Source organism: Protopterus annectens, chromosome 3.part0 (assembly GCF_019279795.1).
Source record: "Protopterus annectens isolate FY-2018-M chromosome 3.part0, PAN1.0, whole genome shotgun sequence".
Taxonomy (NCBI): domain Eukaryota; kingdom Metazoa; phylum Chordata; order Ceratodontiformes; family Protopteridae; genus Protopterus; species Protopterus annectens.
Window position 1 is genome coordinate 1933616017 of NC_056731.1, and position 18014 is coordinate 1933634030.

At 37.9% G+C, this 18014-nt stretch overlaps 1 protein-coding gene across 2 annotated transcripts in view; it reads right to left on the reverse strand.

The window, feature by feature from the left end:
* Positions 1 to 469: 469 nt before the first annotated feature.
* The window catches only part of LOC122797194 (SREBF chaperone), a 2019897-nt gene continuing 2002352 nt past the window's right edge, over positions 470 to 18014 (reverse strand). For both annotated transcript variants that reach the window (XM_044066018.1, XM_044066017.1), the window contains exons 22-23: positions 16273 to 16479; positions 470 to 2741 (exon numbers count right to left, since the gene is read on the reverse strand). In XM_044066018.1, the coding sequence (XP_043921953.1) occupies positions 2496 to 2741; positions 16273 to 16479 (453 nt within the window). In that variant the 3' untranslated portion in view covers positions 470 to 2495. The remainder of the gene's footprint in view (positions 2742 to 16272; positions 16480 to 18014) is intronic.

Sequence of the window (18014 nt, forward strand, 5' to 3'; positions counted from 1 at the left end):
TAAGTGAAACGGAATAAAGAAACCGGTGTGCAAACACATGATCCTCTTTGTAGCCTCTACATATTCCACCCGCCTTACAGACCACCCCCCCAGAAGATTATGTTCAAAGTCTCCCAAATATTACATACTCTGTTATCTAGTTCCACAAGCCTACACACACAGTATAATTAAGGAAGATCATATAAACCTTTAACATATCCTGTAGCTTCTACACGGTTATATACCATAAATCAAAAAAAAAAATGCTTGCTTTATCTGCTAGCAAAGTACTCATCAGTCAAGATTCTTCATGCCTACAAACCTTAAATATAGCAAGTACATAACCAGTGGTTTCGTAATGCAGCAAGCACATGACATGTGCAACACTGTACACCATAACAGAGATAGACAGGAGAAGATTACATTATTGGTTAAGTAGGAACTAAAGCTTATGAAACAAGCAAATAAATAAGCATACTGGGAGGACTAATTCATCTTTAACTGCCGTCATGGCTAAAATCTTTTATTTATCAAGTAAGACTGAGTAGGCAAAAGTTTTTCTTTTTTCAGATATGACCTCGGAGCTTTGGTTTGGTTAAGTGACTTGTTCAGTGTCACCAGGTATGCAACTACAGACTGAGGTAATCAGATAAAGATCTATGAATAAAGCTTGTTAGTAGCTCAAAGCCTGTGCTCTCCTGCCAAGTGCCTGTACTGCCAAGCTATACTACTACTGAATGCTAAACTAACCAAAGGTATAACAGTGTTAATAAAAGCCCTGAGTCAAAAACGTGCTGTATCTCTTCCATTAGCCACACAGAATTAATCCAGTGTCAGCAGGCTGGAATGTATGCACAAAGGCAAGGTACGGATATATATGCAAACAGGATTAAATGTATAAAACCTTAAAATCACATACAGACACATCCACTCAAAAACTAACTTCTAGGAGATGAGTAAATCCATCTCCTGTTCACATTCCCTAAGTAAGCTACCAAGATATATCAACAAGTCTTCAAAACTGTGCAATATATGTCACAATCCTTGATCTATAAAAGGAAAAATCATGGAAAACTAGTCCACATGACTACCACTCAAACCCTTTTAACAGATGCAAAACATAGAAGAAAAACATTAAAACTTCATGAGGAATGCAGCACTTAAGATTATTAAAGGCACAGCGTTGCCTGGGTATTTCCACCTGACAAATTGTGTGGACAATTCTCCCTCAAGCCCTGATTTAATAAATATGCTTAAGCTATGTAGACAGAAAAACAACCAAAAAAGACAAAGTAAGCTCATTCCAGAAGTTACTCCCTGAGCACACTGCTCCTGGGTTACAAGTCACCCACCATTTTTTTTTTATGTGAATGCTTCTGAATTGGAGAAGGGTGATTATTACAAATACTCATCAAAGCAAACAGTGCAGTAATTACTTACTTGCAAAAGTGACTTCGGTAACAAATGTCAGAAGTACATCAGTCAAATAAGTATAAGGGGGACACAGTCTTCTCTTTTTCTACCCCTACAATCATCCATCATCTCTCCTGCATTCAACATACAAAATAATGCTTATAAGATTCTGGACAACTGTGTAGAAAGACAAGATTGTTCATGCTTTTTATGCATCAGGTGAGGGATTTTGTTTCCTACTTCTGAACAAAGAAAAAACAGACCATCTAAAACTGGAGGTATCTGAATGAGGTACAAGTGCACCCTCAAAGTGTAACCACATGTCCTAACAGCATACTGCACAAGCAGGCATGAAACAGTTTCTCCACAATTAAAACAGTTATTACTCAAGTAACCCCCCCCAAACAATGTACATTTTCATGAAAGTGGGAATGTCATAGAGGTTAGCTGCAGGCAGGGCAGGCATATTCCACTGTTGTCCAAAGTGAATCTCCTCCTCTTCAACCTACTGTGCTAAGCATGATTACTTAACTGTCAAAGAACCATTCTTGGAAAATGATTAAAAAAACATTTAATAAACTATCAGCAGCAGAAGTACATAGGCAGATGCAAAGTTCAAGTAGAATGTGTTCATTTTGACTGTAAGCTGCCAAAAACATCAATGGTGCAATTCCTTCTGCTTGCCCTACTTCAGGCTGGTATCAGAAATACACAGCACACACTAGAGTCAGACTGGTTTCAATGAATGAGAACTTATTTCTGCATCCTATAGTTGTAAATCACACTTTCAAAGATGGTTTGGGGTAGGCACAGAGGAATGGATTTATTAGATCTTGTAGTTTTTTAAAACAATAGTGCAAGTTTTCAAAGCTGCTGTGCACCAATCTGTCCCAATGCAAAAGGCTTATATGAATTCTTCTCTCACATCCATTTCTGAACAATTCTGAATTGTTAGCCGTTTGACTACTAACATTCTGTGGTTAACAATCACTAACTCCAGGTATGGAGTACCCCTCAGGAGCTTCATCCCAAAATTCCCAGAATCCTCATCTTTGCAATAAGTTGTTCTATCCTGTCTCGTGGCTAGATGTGAAGAGTATCCTTCAATCCAACTTTTCCAGCACAGAAGGCACATAGATCAGACTCAGTTCACTGCCAAAATCACACACAATGGCTGCATTTTCTAAGACAATGATCTGCCTCACAGGCTGTGATTCATTTGTTTGGTCCAGGTAGACAGTTTGCAAAAGATCTCCATAGCTGATATCCCAAAATGACACACAGCCTTGGCCTCCGGTCACCAACACATTGTCAGATATTACACCAAGACTTGCTCCGCAACCCATGTCCTGTAAAAGGAGACAGAAGTAAAAAGACAGTAGAATGTAAAAACAGAATTGACATTAGCAAATGATTAAAGTTAAAACTGTGTTCAATAAGTGAGCTGCATACAATATGTGTGTGTGTGTGTGTGTGTGTGTGTGTGTATGTATGTATGTATGTATGTATGTATATATATATATATATATATATATATATATATATATACACACACACACACACACACACATATGATGCATGTGTGGTAGTTTTTGTGGGGTAAATATGTATTTGCAGCAAGGACATATTGGCATGGCTTGTATTATATGGTGTAGCTCCACAATTTTTTCTTTCCCAAATATCCAAGGACTCTCCTGATTCTGTAAGAGGAATCCCTTACACCTTCCCTCCCTTTTTTGGTCTTCCATTAGTGTAGCACAAGAACTTGACACTGGTGATGAAGACATTTGTCAATGACCTTTTGTTGTTGTTAAAACATTTCACTTTCCCCACTAACTGTGAATCTTCCATCATCAAAGTACCCCAGACAGGCAAACAGCATCTAATTTACTCATTCTGTTAGGGACTTAAATCTGACACTAACAAGAAATAATGTTCCATTAATGACATTGCACAGATATATCTTTTTTGCCCAAACACACTGCATAGTTGGACATAATGCCTCAGGCTTATCAACCACACACAACAAGGGCACGAGAAACTCACTATGTAAGGAAATGCATACTACTACTACTATATACAATGAAGTAAGAACCCCTTATTTTCCTGCTTCCTTACTTTTGCTTGTGTCCACCCCACCCAGCGTTGTCTCTTGGTACTGCTTGATCCACAACTGCGTCATTATGTTACTTTTTCTGCACTTCAGATGTCAGACTTCTCAGACCTGACTGGCATACATTTCTTTCTGATAGTGGCTGAAATCTATGAAATAATACCCTAACCCACAGGCATGATCTTTGCCCAGTGACCCAATTCAAGTCACACTTTTGCAAGCCCCAAACACTGTCAGCATCCAGCAATAGTCTTGCAGCTGTACTTCAGTCACTTCTCCCTGTGAAAAAGGACCAAGGGACAACAATGGCAATTCTTCTTCACTTAGCACTATTACAGCCCTAAAGAAAGAAAGAAAGAAAAATAAAAGAGACTACAATGTTCTGGAAGTGATGATTAAATACTTTCCTCTCGGTACCTAGACTGGTTTGGAGACAGCAGCAATATCTAAACTTCCTCAACATTTCTAGATATACTATGCAAATTCCTTTGCTAGTTCATATTCAAATTAATAGAAGTAATTAGCTTTGGTTTTGCTTCATAGCTAACTGATGTAGACCATAATAATGTTAGAGAATTACCCAGCAGTGGTGTCCCAGGGCTGCATAGTTACCTTGGGATCATTCCAAACGTAACGGTTTATCTTATGTCAGTTTTATCAATGCAGTTTTCCTGAAGAAGTGCTGCTGTAGCTGTGACACTACTTGCAAAGAAAACTTACTTATCCTACTTCAGCTCAGCAATGGTCCTCATATCAATCCCCCCCAATCTCCTGTAGACCATCACACACACTGTTCTTTTCATAAGCATCAACAAGCAAGCACTTTATACTAGAAGATTCAGGTCTGAAGCTCTCTGACCTTCTTGATAAAAAAGGGGAAGACTCCCAAAGGGGAGTTAAAGGATCCACTCCAAAGGTTCCATGTGAGGATTTCCACGTCACATGAGCAAGCAAAATAGTTATGGACAAGAAGAAAATATCTCTGACTTTTCCTCCAGAAGACATAATTTCTAAGCACAGACATGACACCAACGCATGCTTGGCCTTGTGATTCCTCTCCTCATGGGCAGAAGTAGGGTGATGATCCGCGGTTGTACAGCGGTAGCGTTGTTACCTCACAGCAAGAGGTTCTCCTGTTCGATTCTCGGCTGGAGTGCCTTCTGTGTGGAGCCTGCATGTCCTCCTCATGGTCGAGTGGCCTCCGAAAGACATGCGTAAATGGGCATGCCTTCGCTGAAGGTTGGGCGTCGGGCTGGCAACTCGGCACCATAAAAATTGACTGCCAATCATTAGTGGACCGGAGTTCTGCAATGGCGACCTCTAACCGAGAAAAGCCGAAAAGATAAACAACATGGGCAGAAGTAGGGCAATGACCATTTTCCCAGGGTGGTTCACTCTATGGCAGTTGTAGTCATAGGCCTCATTTATACAAAAAAATAATTACCCTAACATAGCTGTGCCCATCGAAAAGAAGGCAAAACAAGTATTTAGGTTGCTCAAGGATTTCCCCTTGCTATCAGAAAATCCACAGTTAGATACATTCTTCCTCCACTAGCTCATTAAAAAAAAAAAAAAATCAGGTGACATCAGACCAGATTTCGGACAGGAAGTCCATGGGTCTTGATCACGTCAAGAAGCATGTGTTAATCTCTTGTCTTACCCAAGGGAGTACTGAGCTATCTCAAGCATATAGTACACTGCTAGAGGGATCCACTGGACGAGGCATCTTAGACTTTAGATTTCCTTTCCAAAATTAAGACTAAAGGCTCTCAAGCTTCACACAGTTACAGCAAGTGTTATTAGTTCCTGTATGGGCACAGCTGTGTAAAACTGTTATGCTGTGCTAATCTAACAGCAATCACTGGCAGCATAATCTCTCAATGTCTGGCTCAATATTTCACTTTCTTCCTCAGACCTATAAGTTATCTTTACTGAGATGCCTTGCAAGGGTCACAGCTCATTGCAATAGACACGGCTCCGGAATTAAAGGAAAAAAGGACAAAATCTGTGCCAGATCAGCTGCTAACCAAACTCAAACATCCCTCCATCAGATCTAATCAAGATTGTGATCCTACTGCCCTTTTTTTTTAAAACAAGAAACATACGTATAAAATAGGCAATCACCATTTATATAAATGAAAGCAAACCACACTGACATAATTTTAGTTGCAAACACTTTATATCACAAACCATACTGTCATAATTGTAGTTGCAAACATTATACATCACTTACACTCTATCCAGTCATTGTCAGTCAAACATTACATAGCTCATTCATATCCTGCTTGTTCCTCCTCTGTATGTATTGTTCCCACAATCCCCATTGTTTCCTATGTAATATGCTCCTACCCTTTTCTAAAGATGCCAATTCCAGTTGTGTTATCTCTGTTACTACATTCACTACTTCTAGAAAAGTTGGTTTAGACTTTGAATTTCATTTTCTAGTAATTGCTTTTTTGGCAGCCAACACACTTAGATGCAGCAAGGTCCAATCATGTCTAGACAATTCTGATTCTGTATCATAGCTCAAAAAATCATTTCCATACTTACACCAATTTGCTCATCCAGTATCTCTGACAGAACAGTCTGCAGGGAATCTTTAAAGTCTGCCAGTTCATTACACTCCCAGAAAATTTGTCTACCGAGGAAAAATTCTTTGGGGTATAAAAATATCTATGTAAACACTTCCAAGCAAAGATCCTAAATATTCTAGACTTTGTTGCACATTTGGAAGACATATATATATATATATATATATATATATATATATATATATATCCCATTTTTTCTTTGTGAACTGCCTATCCAATCTCTCTTCCTAATCCTTTCTACACTCCTCTGATTGATCCTTATCGTTATCATGCAATATTTTGTGTGCTCTACTCTTCTTCTTTTTTAACAGTAGCTTCTGTTCTAGATTCTACTAAAAACTCTATCAATGCTGGTCTTTCTCTTAGGAACTTCCTATTTCTTTCTCTTCACCTATACTCTGATATCAATCATTGATAGGGAAGGTGATCACTATACTGCAGTCCAAATAATTTCTTGGCATCCTCCCATTCTATTGCCTTTCCCTAATTATTTGCTCCCAATACCTTGGTTCTTTTACAAGTTTTCTCCAATAAATTCCAGCCTCCTCTTGCCTATTGCCTGTATCTCTAATTGCAGTCATCTCTATTGGTAGAATCTCCTTTCTCCATTCCTATTGTGGCTTAGTTCTTAGAATTCTTTATGAATATACTAATCTGCATTGTTATTGTAATTTTTTTTAAGGATCTGCATCCAAAATCCCAGTCTCTCCTTGTTTCTTGAGCTTCCCCCTGTTTCATCATCATCTCTTTCCACTTGGATTTTTAGGCTTCTGCTAGTGCCATGTACAGCCTTAACTGTGTAGCTCTGAAATACCCCATCAAACTGGGTAATCCCAAAGTGCCTTGTTCATCTGGAAGAATCAGTTTATATCACTGGACTATTGCCGGCTTCCCTTCCCAGATAAAGTCCTTCAGCTCTTTATTAATTGCTATCGACAACTTTTCCTCTGGTAGATAAAACATTGCCTGACCTGTGTATAAGACTAAAGGGACTAAAAACATTTTTACTGCTTGTAGCTTACTATCCATATCCAATATAACAAAGCTTCCTTTTTCTCAGTTTTTGTATTATCTTTTGTTTAGTCTCTTCCCGCATATCCTTAGCTGCCACACCAGAATCATTTTTAATCCATACTCCTAAATACGTAATTTTATCATGTCCCCATAAATACGGACATTGCTGAACCAATACATGTGTGGGTAGATAATTTACCGCTACTGCCTTTGTCTTAGCTTCATTAATTCTGTATCCTGAAAAGATATGAAACTGTCTCAAAATGTTCCACAGCACTGTAATGTCTCTCTCTGGTTTTGTCAGGTATAAAATAATATCACCTGAAATACAGCCAGCTTTTCTTGACTAACATACCAATTACATCCTTGAATTTCTGAGTTCTTTATTTTCTTTTTCAGTGGTTCTAAATATAATGCAAATAACAAAGGGGAAAGAGGACACCCTTGCCTGGTTCCTCTGTTCAAGCAGAAATTATCAGAGAGGACCCCACCCACTTTAATTTTCACCTCTGATCCCGCATATATCCTCCTAATCAACCTTATATTTTTCAGGAAATGCAAATGCTTCCATTGCCCTGCTCATAAATTCCCAGCTTACTCTGTCAAAATGCTTTCTTTGCATCAAGACCGACCAACAGCAAAGGTATTTTCTTCCATTCTGCTTCCCTCTGAATCATCAGTGTTCTGTTAATGTTGTCACGTTTACCTCTCCTCCACAAAACCAAATTGATCCATATCTGTTAATTTTGGCATTACTTTTGTCATTCTGTTAGCCATTATCAACATAAACACTTTATAATCATGGTTTAGGATTGAAATGGGCTTGTATGAAGCTGGGTCTGATGGATCTTTACCCTCTTTAGGTATTACAGCTACTACTGCTTTCTTCCAGAATGTTGGTACTTCTCCTCTTAAAATATTGTTAAACAAATCCTTCCAAATCTTTATCAGTTTTTCCCCTCCTAGTTTCCAAACTTCCATAGGATCTATTCCTGGGGACTTTCCTGTAGATTAGTTATACATCACAATTTTTATCTCATCTCCTCCTATCCTAACCATTAGTAACTGAGCCTCATCTACCTCTAACCTTGGCAAATTTAATTCTTCCATAAACACTTCCATTTGTAAGTTTTCATGTTTTCCATATTTCTCTGCTTTATACAGACTTTCATATAATTTCTGAAATACTTCTAATATCTCTACAGGATCTCTTGTTACCGGCTCCCTAAGCTTGGTGATAGCCCTTTCTACTTTCTGTTGCCTGAGTTGTTGTGCTCTACTGTTACTATCAAAAAACAGTTACTTAACAACAATCTTTCCAAACTCATTCATATCATTGAGGTAATCCTTTATCTTCTACTTAGCATTCTGCAGTTGATCGTCTTGTTCTGTGAGATTCCCCCTGTATTGCAATACTTTAACATTTGTCAGTCCTTCTAAATAATTCTGTTACTTTTTAACCATAGCTCCCTTTCTTTTACTTCCACCCTATTTTTAAACTCCACCTTAATTTTAGCTCCTGAATAATCTCCACTGCCCATTCCTAAAATTCCTCTCTTTTCAACAGATAGGTGGGAAAGCGCCATTATCTCAAAAATTTTATTACATTACTGTGTTTTTATTTTAGTTATTATTGGCACATGATCTAAAATAGTTATTGAGTGCGTATCTACTTCAATTAAATACACTTGTTCCTGTGAAATGTAAATTCTGTCTAGCCTAGCCCAGTTTTTACATCTTGAGGAATAATATGCAAATTCACTCTGAACTCCTATTACTGAATTCAAAATTTTCATGCCAAATATTTTCATAGATTTCTTCAAAAATCTACCATCCTTTGTTATACCTTCCCTTCTGGGCCCCCTAGACACATCTTCACTGTTGCAAATCACATTTCAGTCCCCACCTATAAGTAATATTCCTTGCCGAAAACTGATTACTTCTCCCAGAATTTTCTTAAGCTCCATTATAGCAGTTTTAGGTGGAATATAAATAGATGTCAGTGTAATCTTCCTCCCTTGCCAGCAGCCCATTAGCACTACAAATCTGCCATTATCATCTTTATCCTCTTCTATCACTATCGGAGCTCCTCTTGCAATTAATATAGGTAACCTCTTTTTCCTTTGTCACAGGTACTCTGCTGAATAACCATCTTGAAAAACTTTCTTTATCAAATTCACACGTTCAGTTCTAAGCGTGTCTCCTGTAACACAGCTATTTGCACTCTTAACTTTAAAGTTTTAATATAGTTCTCTACTCTTTTCTTTTCTGTATTTATCTGTGAGACCACTGACATTTAAAGCCATTACTGAAAGCACCATTGCATTAAAAATGTATTATTCCCACATTTTATGTATAACACCTTTTTTGTTAAATGTCTAGTTCCAGCTTTTGTGTTACATGCATACACTGTTTGACTGGTTGAACTTTTATACAGTCGTTTCTTGTCAGAGCCATTTGACACTATGTACCATCTTACAAAACTTTTTGTTTTACTGAAAGCCCTTAAACAAAAAAAACACACCACAGTACCCCCCAAAACCTATTAACTTAATACTAACACACAAAACTATGTACATTTTCAAATACTGAAGTTTTACCCTCCTGATTGGAACAAAAGTCCCAAACTGACTGCCACACTCAAACTTGAGGTAACCTAAAAGAAAGGTTAAACATGCTAAGATGCATGGTGCAGCCTGTGCATTTACTAAGTGCTAACTGGATTTGTCTTTTCTTTATATCTATCCCAGCTGGGAAAAACCCTGAATGCTTACAGAGTACATTATCTCCTAGACAGTTTTTCTTCTCAGTTTGTTTTTCAATTTAGCCAATCACTCTCCATCAGACTGTAGCCAGTTTCTCTTTATCAGATTATCCTCCATGGAAACATGAGAACCAGGCAGCCAGCTTCTCTTTATCAGACTGTTTCCATGGAAACATGAAGACCTGCTGCAGAAATGCTGCTGAACATGCATGTAGTTGCTATTAAAAACCCTCATAATATTCAATACTCTTTTTCATTTACTTGCATACTCTTAAAATGTGTTACTAAATCAATCTAAGTTCCTTAATCCAGTCATTTCCCCATGCAAGAATGAGAAAAATCACATTATTTTTCCTTTGTTATGCTCTTTTAACCAGACTTTTTTTTTCATTGCATTGCCTGCATTTCTTAAAACTGAATAAAAGAGGGGAAAAAAGAACAGCAGCACCCATTTACATTCTCCATTACACTTAAAAATAACTGAAAACTTTATAGCATACAAAGAAACCCATACACTACAAAAATAATGCTAGCAAGAAAAACATTTTTTATTTACAGTTTCTCCCTCCTCTTCTCCTCCCCAAAGCATTTTTGAACATTAATGACATGAAGTAGGGCATACGCTTTAGAGTCCCTCACAAGTCCAAGAAATTCTGAAAAAGTCCAATGTTTCCAGATTTTCTTGTTCTGTCATATTTCACACATATAATTATTGCACTGTAATCCCACATTAAGTTAATGGCTTTATTACTCTTTATCTCCATCTCCCAAATCCTGTGCCTGCTTCACTTCTAACGTACTCTCGATTCTTCTAGTCAACTCTCGTACTCACTTTCTTCACTCCAACATTTTCCATTGAAAAACTGGAAAAGGTTACACGAGTACAGTCTCACTGTTGTCTTTATTACCAGAAGAACAAGAAGCAGAATCTCTTTCTGTTTCACAGCTCACATTTTGTTGGACAAACTTTTGTATTTTCTCCTTAGCATGTACTTCATCAAAAAATAATTTTGTCCCTCCAGGGAAGGATACTTTGAAGGCAGATGGGTACAGCAGTTTGAATCTCACACCTGCGTCTCGACATTCCCTGAATAGTGGAATACATTTGCTTCTCTTCTGCCTGGTGTACAATAAGTAATCATTCTCCACAAGCACTCTGCTGTTTCCCACTTTTAATACTTTGTCCTTCTGTCACAGCTTTGCCAAAATCAACTCCTCCTGCTGGTAGGACTCCACCTTTACAATTAAAGGTCTAGGTTGCATTCTCATAGCCAGCTTTGGGGCATACACAGGATGTGCCCTTTCCACAAAAAACTCCTGCTATGGAATACCAGTCCAGTTGTTTATTTGCGCTTTCATAAAATTAATGCAGTCTGTTCCTTCCAGCTTCTCTGGTATAGCTGAAAATCTCAGGGGTTCCCTATGTACTCTGTCCTTTAATTTTATTATTTCCGAAACATCTCTTCCTGAGCAGTCTCCTATTCAGCCAGCCTTTTCTTCATTTCAACATCTGAATTTTGCAGCTTTATCTCATCTGAATATTTGTTTAATGCTTCTTCAATTTTTTCCAGCCTTCTGCTGTTTGTGTTGATATACTCCATCAGTGTTTTGTTTATTTTAGCCAGGTCTGAGTGCAGTTGTCTTATACCTTCTTGTAGGTTACTGGAATTCATGTCTGGAGGTTGCACTGCTTTTTGCAGCTGTTCACAAGTCAGTGTTTCTTTCTCATTTTTTGTAGCTGATTTTTTTCCAGATCCTCTGTATTTCTTTTTTCCTAGCACCCAGGCAGTACACGTACTATCTAGTTATTGAAATGTATCCATAAACACAAGTCTACTGGCCTTCTCTGCCAAGTTTCTGTTTTCATACTGGGAGAGCTAAATTAAGCTGTTACTCAATGTGCAGCCATCTTGGAAGTCCAAGGAAATACATTCTTATCCAAGACAGAAAATCTTGGCAAGCTGTAAAAGAATCTGCAAAAAAAAAAAGCAATTGACTAAATATGGGAAAATGTTTATTCCCTGCAGTCTGTAATGGGCCACTACTGGAGCCAGGCACCTTGTAAACACCTTTGCAGCTGAACACACACCAAAGAGTTACTCTGAGAACTGAAAATGTAAACCAGCCACAGAAAATTAAAAAAAAAACTTCAAACATTTGAGAATTGTGATAAGCATCGTTTAAATCCAGAGTTACAAAAAAAAAAAAACTGAGGTGTGGAATAAGAGGTAACAAAGACTGTACAGAAAGCATTTTGCATTTTAGGACTTTGACATAGAGGATTAGAAAAGAAAGGTCTAGGACCAGTCTCCAGGTTTCTTCTTTCTTTCTTTGGCACAAAAAAGATTCTTAAATAAAATTGTTTCTCTGTTTGCTCCCCTGAGATCGCACTTGCTCTACAAAAGAAAAATGTGAGGTTTGACTGAATGGATATGGAATTCCCTGAAAAGTAGGAAGAGACTCTCACTGCCAGATGTAGACTTTTTGAATGATTCTCAGAACCAAAGATTCTGAAGTTGTCTGATGCCAGAGAGAGAGAGAGAGGTGAACACCTAGACTCTGGGACAGTTTTACTGAAATATTAGGGAAAGCATGAAGGGGCATACAAGTCAGTTGCTTTTTTAGATTGTCCTTGGTTTTGGATGGACCCTCCCTTCTTTTACGAGCCTCCCTACCACTGCTTTCTGAAACTGTATTTTCTGGTGCCTTACTGAAATTGTTTATTCTATTTCCTATGAAAGGATCCTGAACTGGAAGCAAAGTTCCTATTACATTTTGGATTGAAGGGTTGAAAAATTTGAGTGACACTCTGAATTAACTTTCCTTTTTTTAAAGATGCCAGATAGGCGAAATAATATCTCTTTACCCAGAGAAGCATTCAGGATTTCAGCTTAGACATCATTTGTTAAATTCTAGGATTGTAGCCAGGCAGACCTCATCACTGACCCAGTAGCAGCTGCTCTAGATACAACAGCAGCATCATAGAAACATTTGAGACAGTGTTTGGTTACCTGAATTATCATTCAAAATGTTTTAGTCTCTGAGAAAGGGAGATCAACAATAAACTTTTTCAGATCAAAAGAAGCCAGTAGAAACCTTAACATGTGAGGCCGACAATTCACTATTCCATAGGCTATGTGGAAGAAGAATAAACTTTCTTCCTAAATTAATCATCTGCTTTCCCATCTTTTTCAGAAGGTATATGGTTAGCTGCCAAAAGAGGTTTGCCAGAAGATGATGTTGACAAAAAAAATGGTCTGATCTATGAAAAAAAAATCACTGGAGGATCTGATATATGTATTAAAAATGAGAATTCTGTGGGTCTGAGGAACCTCATACAATTTATCAGTCTTTTGGGGGGAAGGAGGCTGACTGTCAAACTGCTGGATGCCAAGAAATCCTCTAATTGCTGACAAGACGGGAGGAACAGCTGTCGGCTAAGGAAAATCTGTCTGTAATAAATCATATATTTGCTGGGATTCTGAAATTTGTTTTGGCTTCCAGTGAAACAACTCCTTCATTCTGCCAATATTATCACAAAAAGATAACTCTTTAGGAGAAGAAGCCATAAAAAAACTTTCCTCAGAATCTAATTTATCCTCCTGTGACATATTCACTTAAGAAACACAATCTGAATCTAATTTCTGTCCCTAGACTGTCATGATATGAGACAGCGTTTTTTTTCTTTTAAACTTCTTGAAGACTCAGAATTTAAAGACTGAAAGACTTAAAATAAGCCCTTAGCAAGACCAAGCCAATGTTCTCTGTCCATCATACTTGAAACAGACCACCAACTTTTTCTTTTCCTGGGGGACCCCCATTATCCCCAGAAAAAGACTGAAAGGAAGATAGGTCCTTTTCACAGGAATCAAGCTCGTTAGGGTGGCCTCACAGCAGAGCATCATCCGTTCCCTCTTCTAACACAGATGAGTGTGATTCTCCCTTGCCTGAACAGTACAGCTGAACAGCCATGGAGGACATGTCTGTTTTCCAATCTTTAGTGGTTTCTGAGAGACCAACACCAGAGGGATCTAGAAAAATCAATGAGCAGGCTGAGGTACCTGAAATGGTTACACAGCAGTGTTGCTCATCAGGGGCGGCAGTGAAGAGAAAGCCAGTCTTAAGACCAAGGACTCGCATACAACTTTCTTCTTCAGTATCGGGGAGAAAAGAACAAAAAACACCAAGGCCTGGTCCATTCATCTACCAAAAACAAGCCTGACATGAATGCAGTGAAGTCTTAGTCAGTAGTATAACCTGATTGAAAAAAGTAAGTTTTGTGGTAAATTTCGTAATGACTACCTACCTTCAAAACATCTAGTCCTAGCCTCTATCTATAATTTCTGAAAGAAAAAGAAAATGTTTTTTCTCACAAAAATTAAAAATTTACAAGGTATTTCTCCACAGGGAAACATGACTAAAAATGTAATTCTATGGTAATTCTTTTAGTGACAACCATTAAAAACATCAGTCCTAGCTCTTAAGAGAGAATTTCTGACAAAGAATTTTACTCACAAAAACTGGTAAAATGAAAGGTATTCCCCAATGGGGTACTTATCTGCCCAGTCTTGGAGAAGTGCTGGCTGACCATCAATCAAAACCAAAAGAGAATCATACTTCAACAGCAAGAAAGTTCTAAAGGTTTGGCACACTTCAACAGCAAGAAATTTCTAAAGATTTAGTATCCAACCAACTTTATGCTGCTCTCCTTGAACTGTTCAGTGGTTAGGACACATGGGCGATGTTCTTAAGCTTTGGAAGCTGGCTGGTTGCCTTATCCTTGGCAGGATATAACCCATGTAGCTTAGGCTACTGTAACAGTCATCTAATGATGAACTTTTGTAACACCAACAAAAGAAGCCATAACTTCTATGTTCTGGTTCCTTCCGCCTCCCAAGATAGGGCTGGGGTATTTTTTTTTTACCATTTGCACCTGTCTTTTAAGTTTGTTTTTGCTTCAAGAGTATCTTGAAAATAAAGGACTATAGTTATGTAGCACAGTAAACCTAACACTAGTGGTTATATGACTTGTACTTGCAGCAACAAATCACACACACTGGCTCCTCAAAATGATGTGCTGGAATAAGAGTAGGTGTAGTGCTTGTCTCATAAGTCTAACTATATTATGGTTAACAGATGCAGCAGTGATGCAAAAAGTACTTGTTTACCTTTTTACTTTTTTGGGTCCTTAATAGAGGCAGTCACTGGGCAAGAACTAGAGAGAAGACAAAAAGACCATTTCTTATATAGATGGTCATACAGTACCAAACACATGTGCCCTGTATGTTTGGAGAAACTTGTTGATAGGCTGCCCACATTCCTGTAACAGGTGTAATTCTGAAGATCACTGTTATACAAAGCACCTCACAAAACTCTGGCAGTGTGCTTTTAACTTTTCTCAGTTAGACACCTATGCTATTAAATAAAAATGAAAGAGAACCATGTTGAAATATAATAATGGAGACTGCAAAAGTTGATGATACACTTCAGGGACCAAAATACTAACTGGTGAAGGCTGATTCCCAGACTGGGTGGTAGGTCAGACAGAACCTGTTAGCTAAGCCTATGATACTAACTACAGATGGATACTTTCAGCAGTCTTAACCAACATGCATTCATGTCATCAGTATTTCCTTTCCAATGTTAAATCTGTCAGCACTGATTGCACAGACCAACTACTGTGACTGCTCAACTCTTCAAATGTACTTCTCTGACATGCACTTAGTTATTTAGAGTTTATAATATAAAATGAAAGAAAAGCACTGGTTGGGGGATAAAGTCCCCAACACTGCTTTATTGTAAGTTATGGTGATCTTACATAGTCAACTAAGTATGACTCAAGGAAGTGCATTTGGTGAACAGAAACATCAAACAGTAAATTACTGGTGGGACACTGTCAGCATATACACATTCAAAATATTTTTATGGCGAATGCTTACAGATCCTTCTTAACTCAATAAAGTTAGTGCAGTTGCTAGGAAATTATGTACATTATCTGAATTTAGAACATACACCAAAGGGTGGGCCTGTTTGCCTAAAACAAAGACACAAATGGATGCCACCAAATTAAATGAAATTGGTGTAGTGGTTGGATCCGGACCCACGAATTGCATCAGACTAAGCAACTCAAACTGACAGGATGCTTGATTCCAGCAAAAATTACAGTGGTGCATCTGCCGTCTCCCTTTACATACGTAATTTCCATTACTAAATGGAGGATGGGGGGAGTTGATTTCTAGGATCAGGTCTTCTTAGATTGCTGCAATGACTTAATCCAATGCAATGGCTAACAGAATATATTTATCTCTCTGACAGGAATTTAAAGAGCTGTCATGAATACGTCAAATACCTGAAACACAATGCAAAAAACGCATTAAGCCACGGTTGTAAGAACTTACCTGCTGAATGGAATATAATTTGATGCCAGTGCTTCGGTCCCAGATATTGATGATATCATCTAATCCACTGCTGATTATGCAGGAACTGGTACAGGTAAGGTAAGTCACATCTCCTCGATGCCCATACAGATGGCTAACACGACTTCCTGTCAGTACATCCCAAATGCAAATAGCACCATCCTGTCCTCCACTTGCAAGTGCCATGGTCTGAAGCAGCAGAATAATTACGAAAAAGGTTTACTGTTATTGCAAACTGCAGTGGAACTTCAAAACTCTTAGCATGTATTGCTATTTAACAACTGAATACAGAAAAGCAGACTGACAAAATACGAGGTATACTCATTTCACTTTGCTCATTTTCCTCTGTTAGGTAAAATGCCATTTACTAAATAAAAAGCCTTCTCCACTTTTTTAAATGTTGCTATACGCCTGCCAAATGTATTCCTACATTGTTTTACTGCCTTTGATCCCACAACCTCAGACTGTTTCATGTAGTCACTGCCTTCGACTGCACTTGACCTCTTTCTTTACTCTACTTCTGAATATCTTTTAATTTCAAACCTTGCAACATTGAGGTCCTGTTCTTATCTCATTCCTGTTATTATGTCTCACTTTATCAAATACAATCTTTCACAAATATAACAAATCATAAAGTGCAAGAGTCACAGTAAATAAACACAAAAAATTAAGAAAACCCCTACAGGCATGAGAAGGAAAGTCCTACTGACCCTTTCACATCCCGTTACTTATATATAAACTCTTCAGTCACTTAGACTTGGGTGAGAAAAGGGCATTTTTATTATTATTCTTATTACTCAAGACTGCCAAACACTGCAGTGTATAAAACAAAGTCTTAACAATAAATAACTTGGAAGAACTGCAAAACATATCAAGTCATACAGCACTGTTTTGCTAAAACAAAACCACAGTGCTTTATAACAAAATCATATCCGATGAACTGAAGCACAATAAACTTGGATGAAATAAGATCAAAAGGTCACCATTCTGGCTGCCCTCATTTAATTAACTGCTGTCCTTCGACAATAAAGAAATCTCCAGCACTGCTTCAAGTACTGCTGAAAAGATGTCATATTTGTATGTACATAGGGATATGCAACAGTTTTCTACTGGCAGTCCCTTTTTCTACACAACCCGGGCACAATTCCACCCTTTTCTCTTATACCACTTACCTACCTTTAATTTGTCTGAATGATTTTCTTACGTTACATTACATTTCTGTAACCACCACTTCTGTACTCTTCCTGGGTTTCCATTGTCAGATAACCTAGCACAGTTCTGAGCAAAGTTTGAACTGGCACCTTTCTTGCGCACTTGGAAGTTTAAATTATAATTCCCTATTTTAAAGGTGTTCTGGAGTAGTAAAGTGTCGGCTTTTGGTAATTTGAATTAAACAAATGGGGAAATAAGAGCTATCCATGAGGCTTACCCAATTTTAAGTGGATCAAAATGACAACAAGAGACTGCTGAGCTGACAGATACTGATACGATTATGAAAAGTAGAGGACGACTGGAAGAAATATCTGACTTGACAGGGAACAGACAATGTAAATGCAATCACAATCTTTAGGATAAGGTAACTAGTTAGACGGGAAAGTTCTATGTGGTAATGAACTGGGAGGTAAAGGAGAAGGTATTCTAAATACTAGATACTGAAAGTCGTACTAGAGAAAAATATGCTGAGGGCTGCAGAGACCTAAGTAGTGGGTAAGCAATTGTTTTAA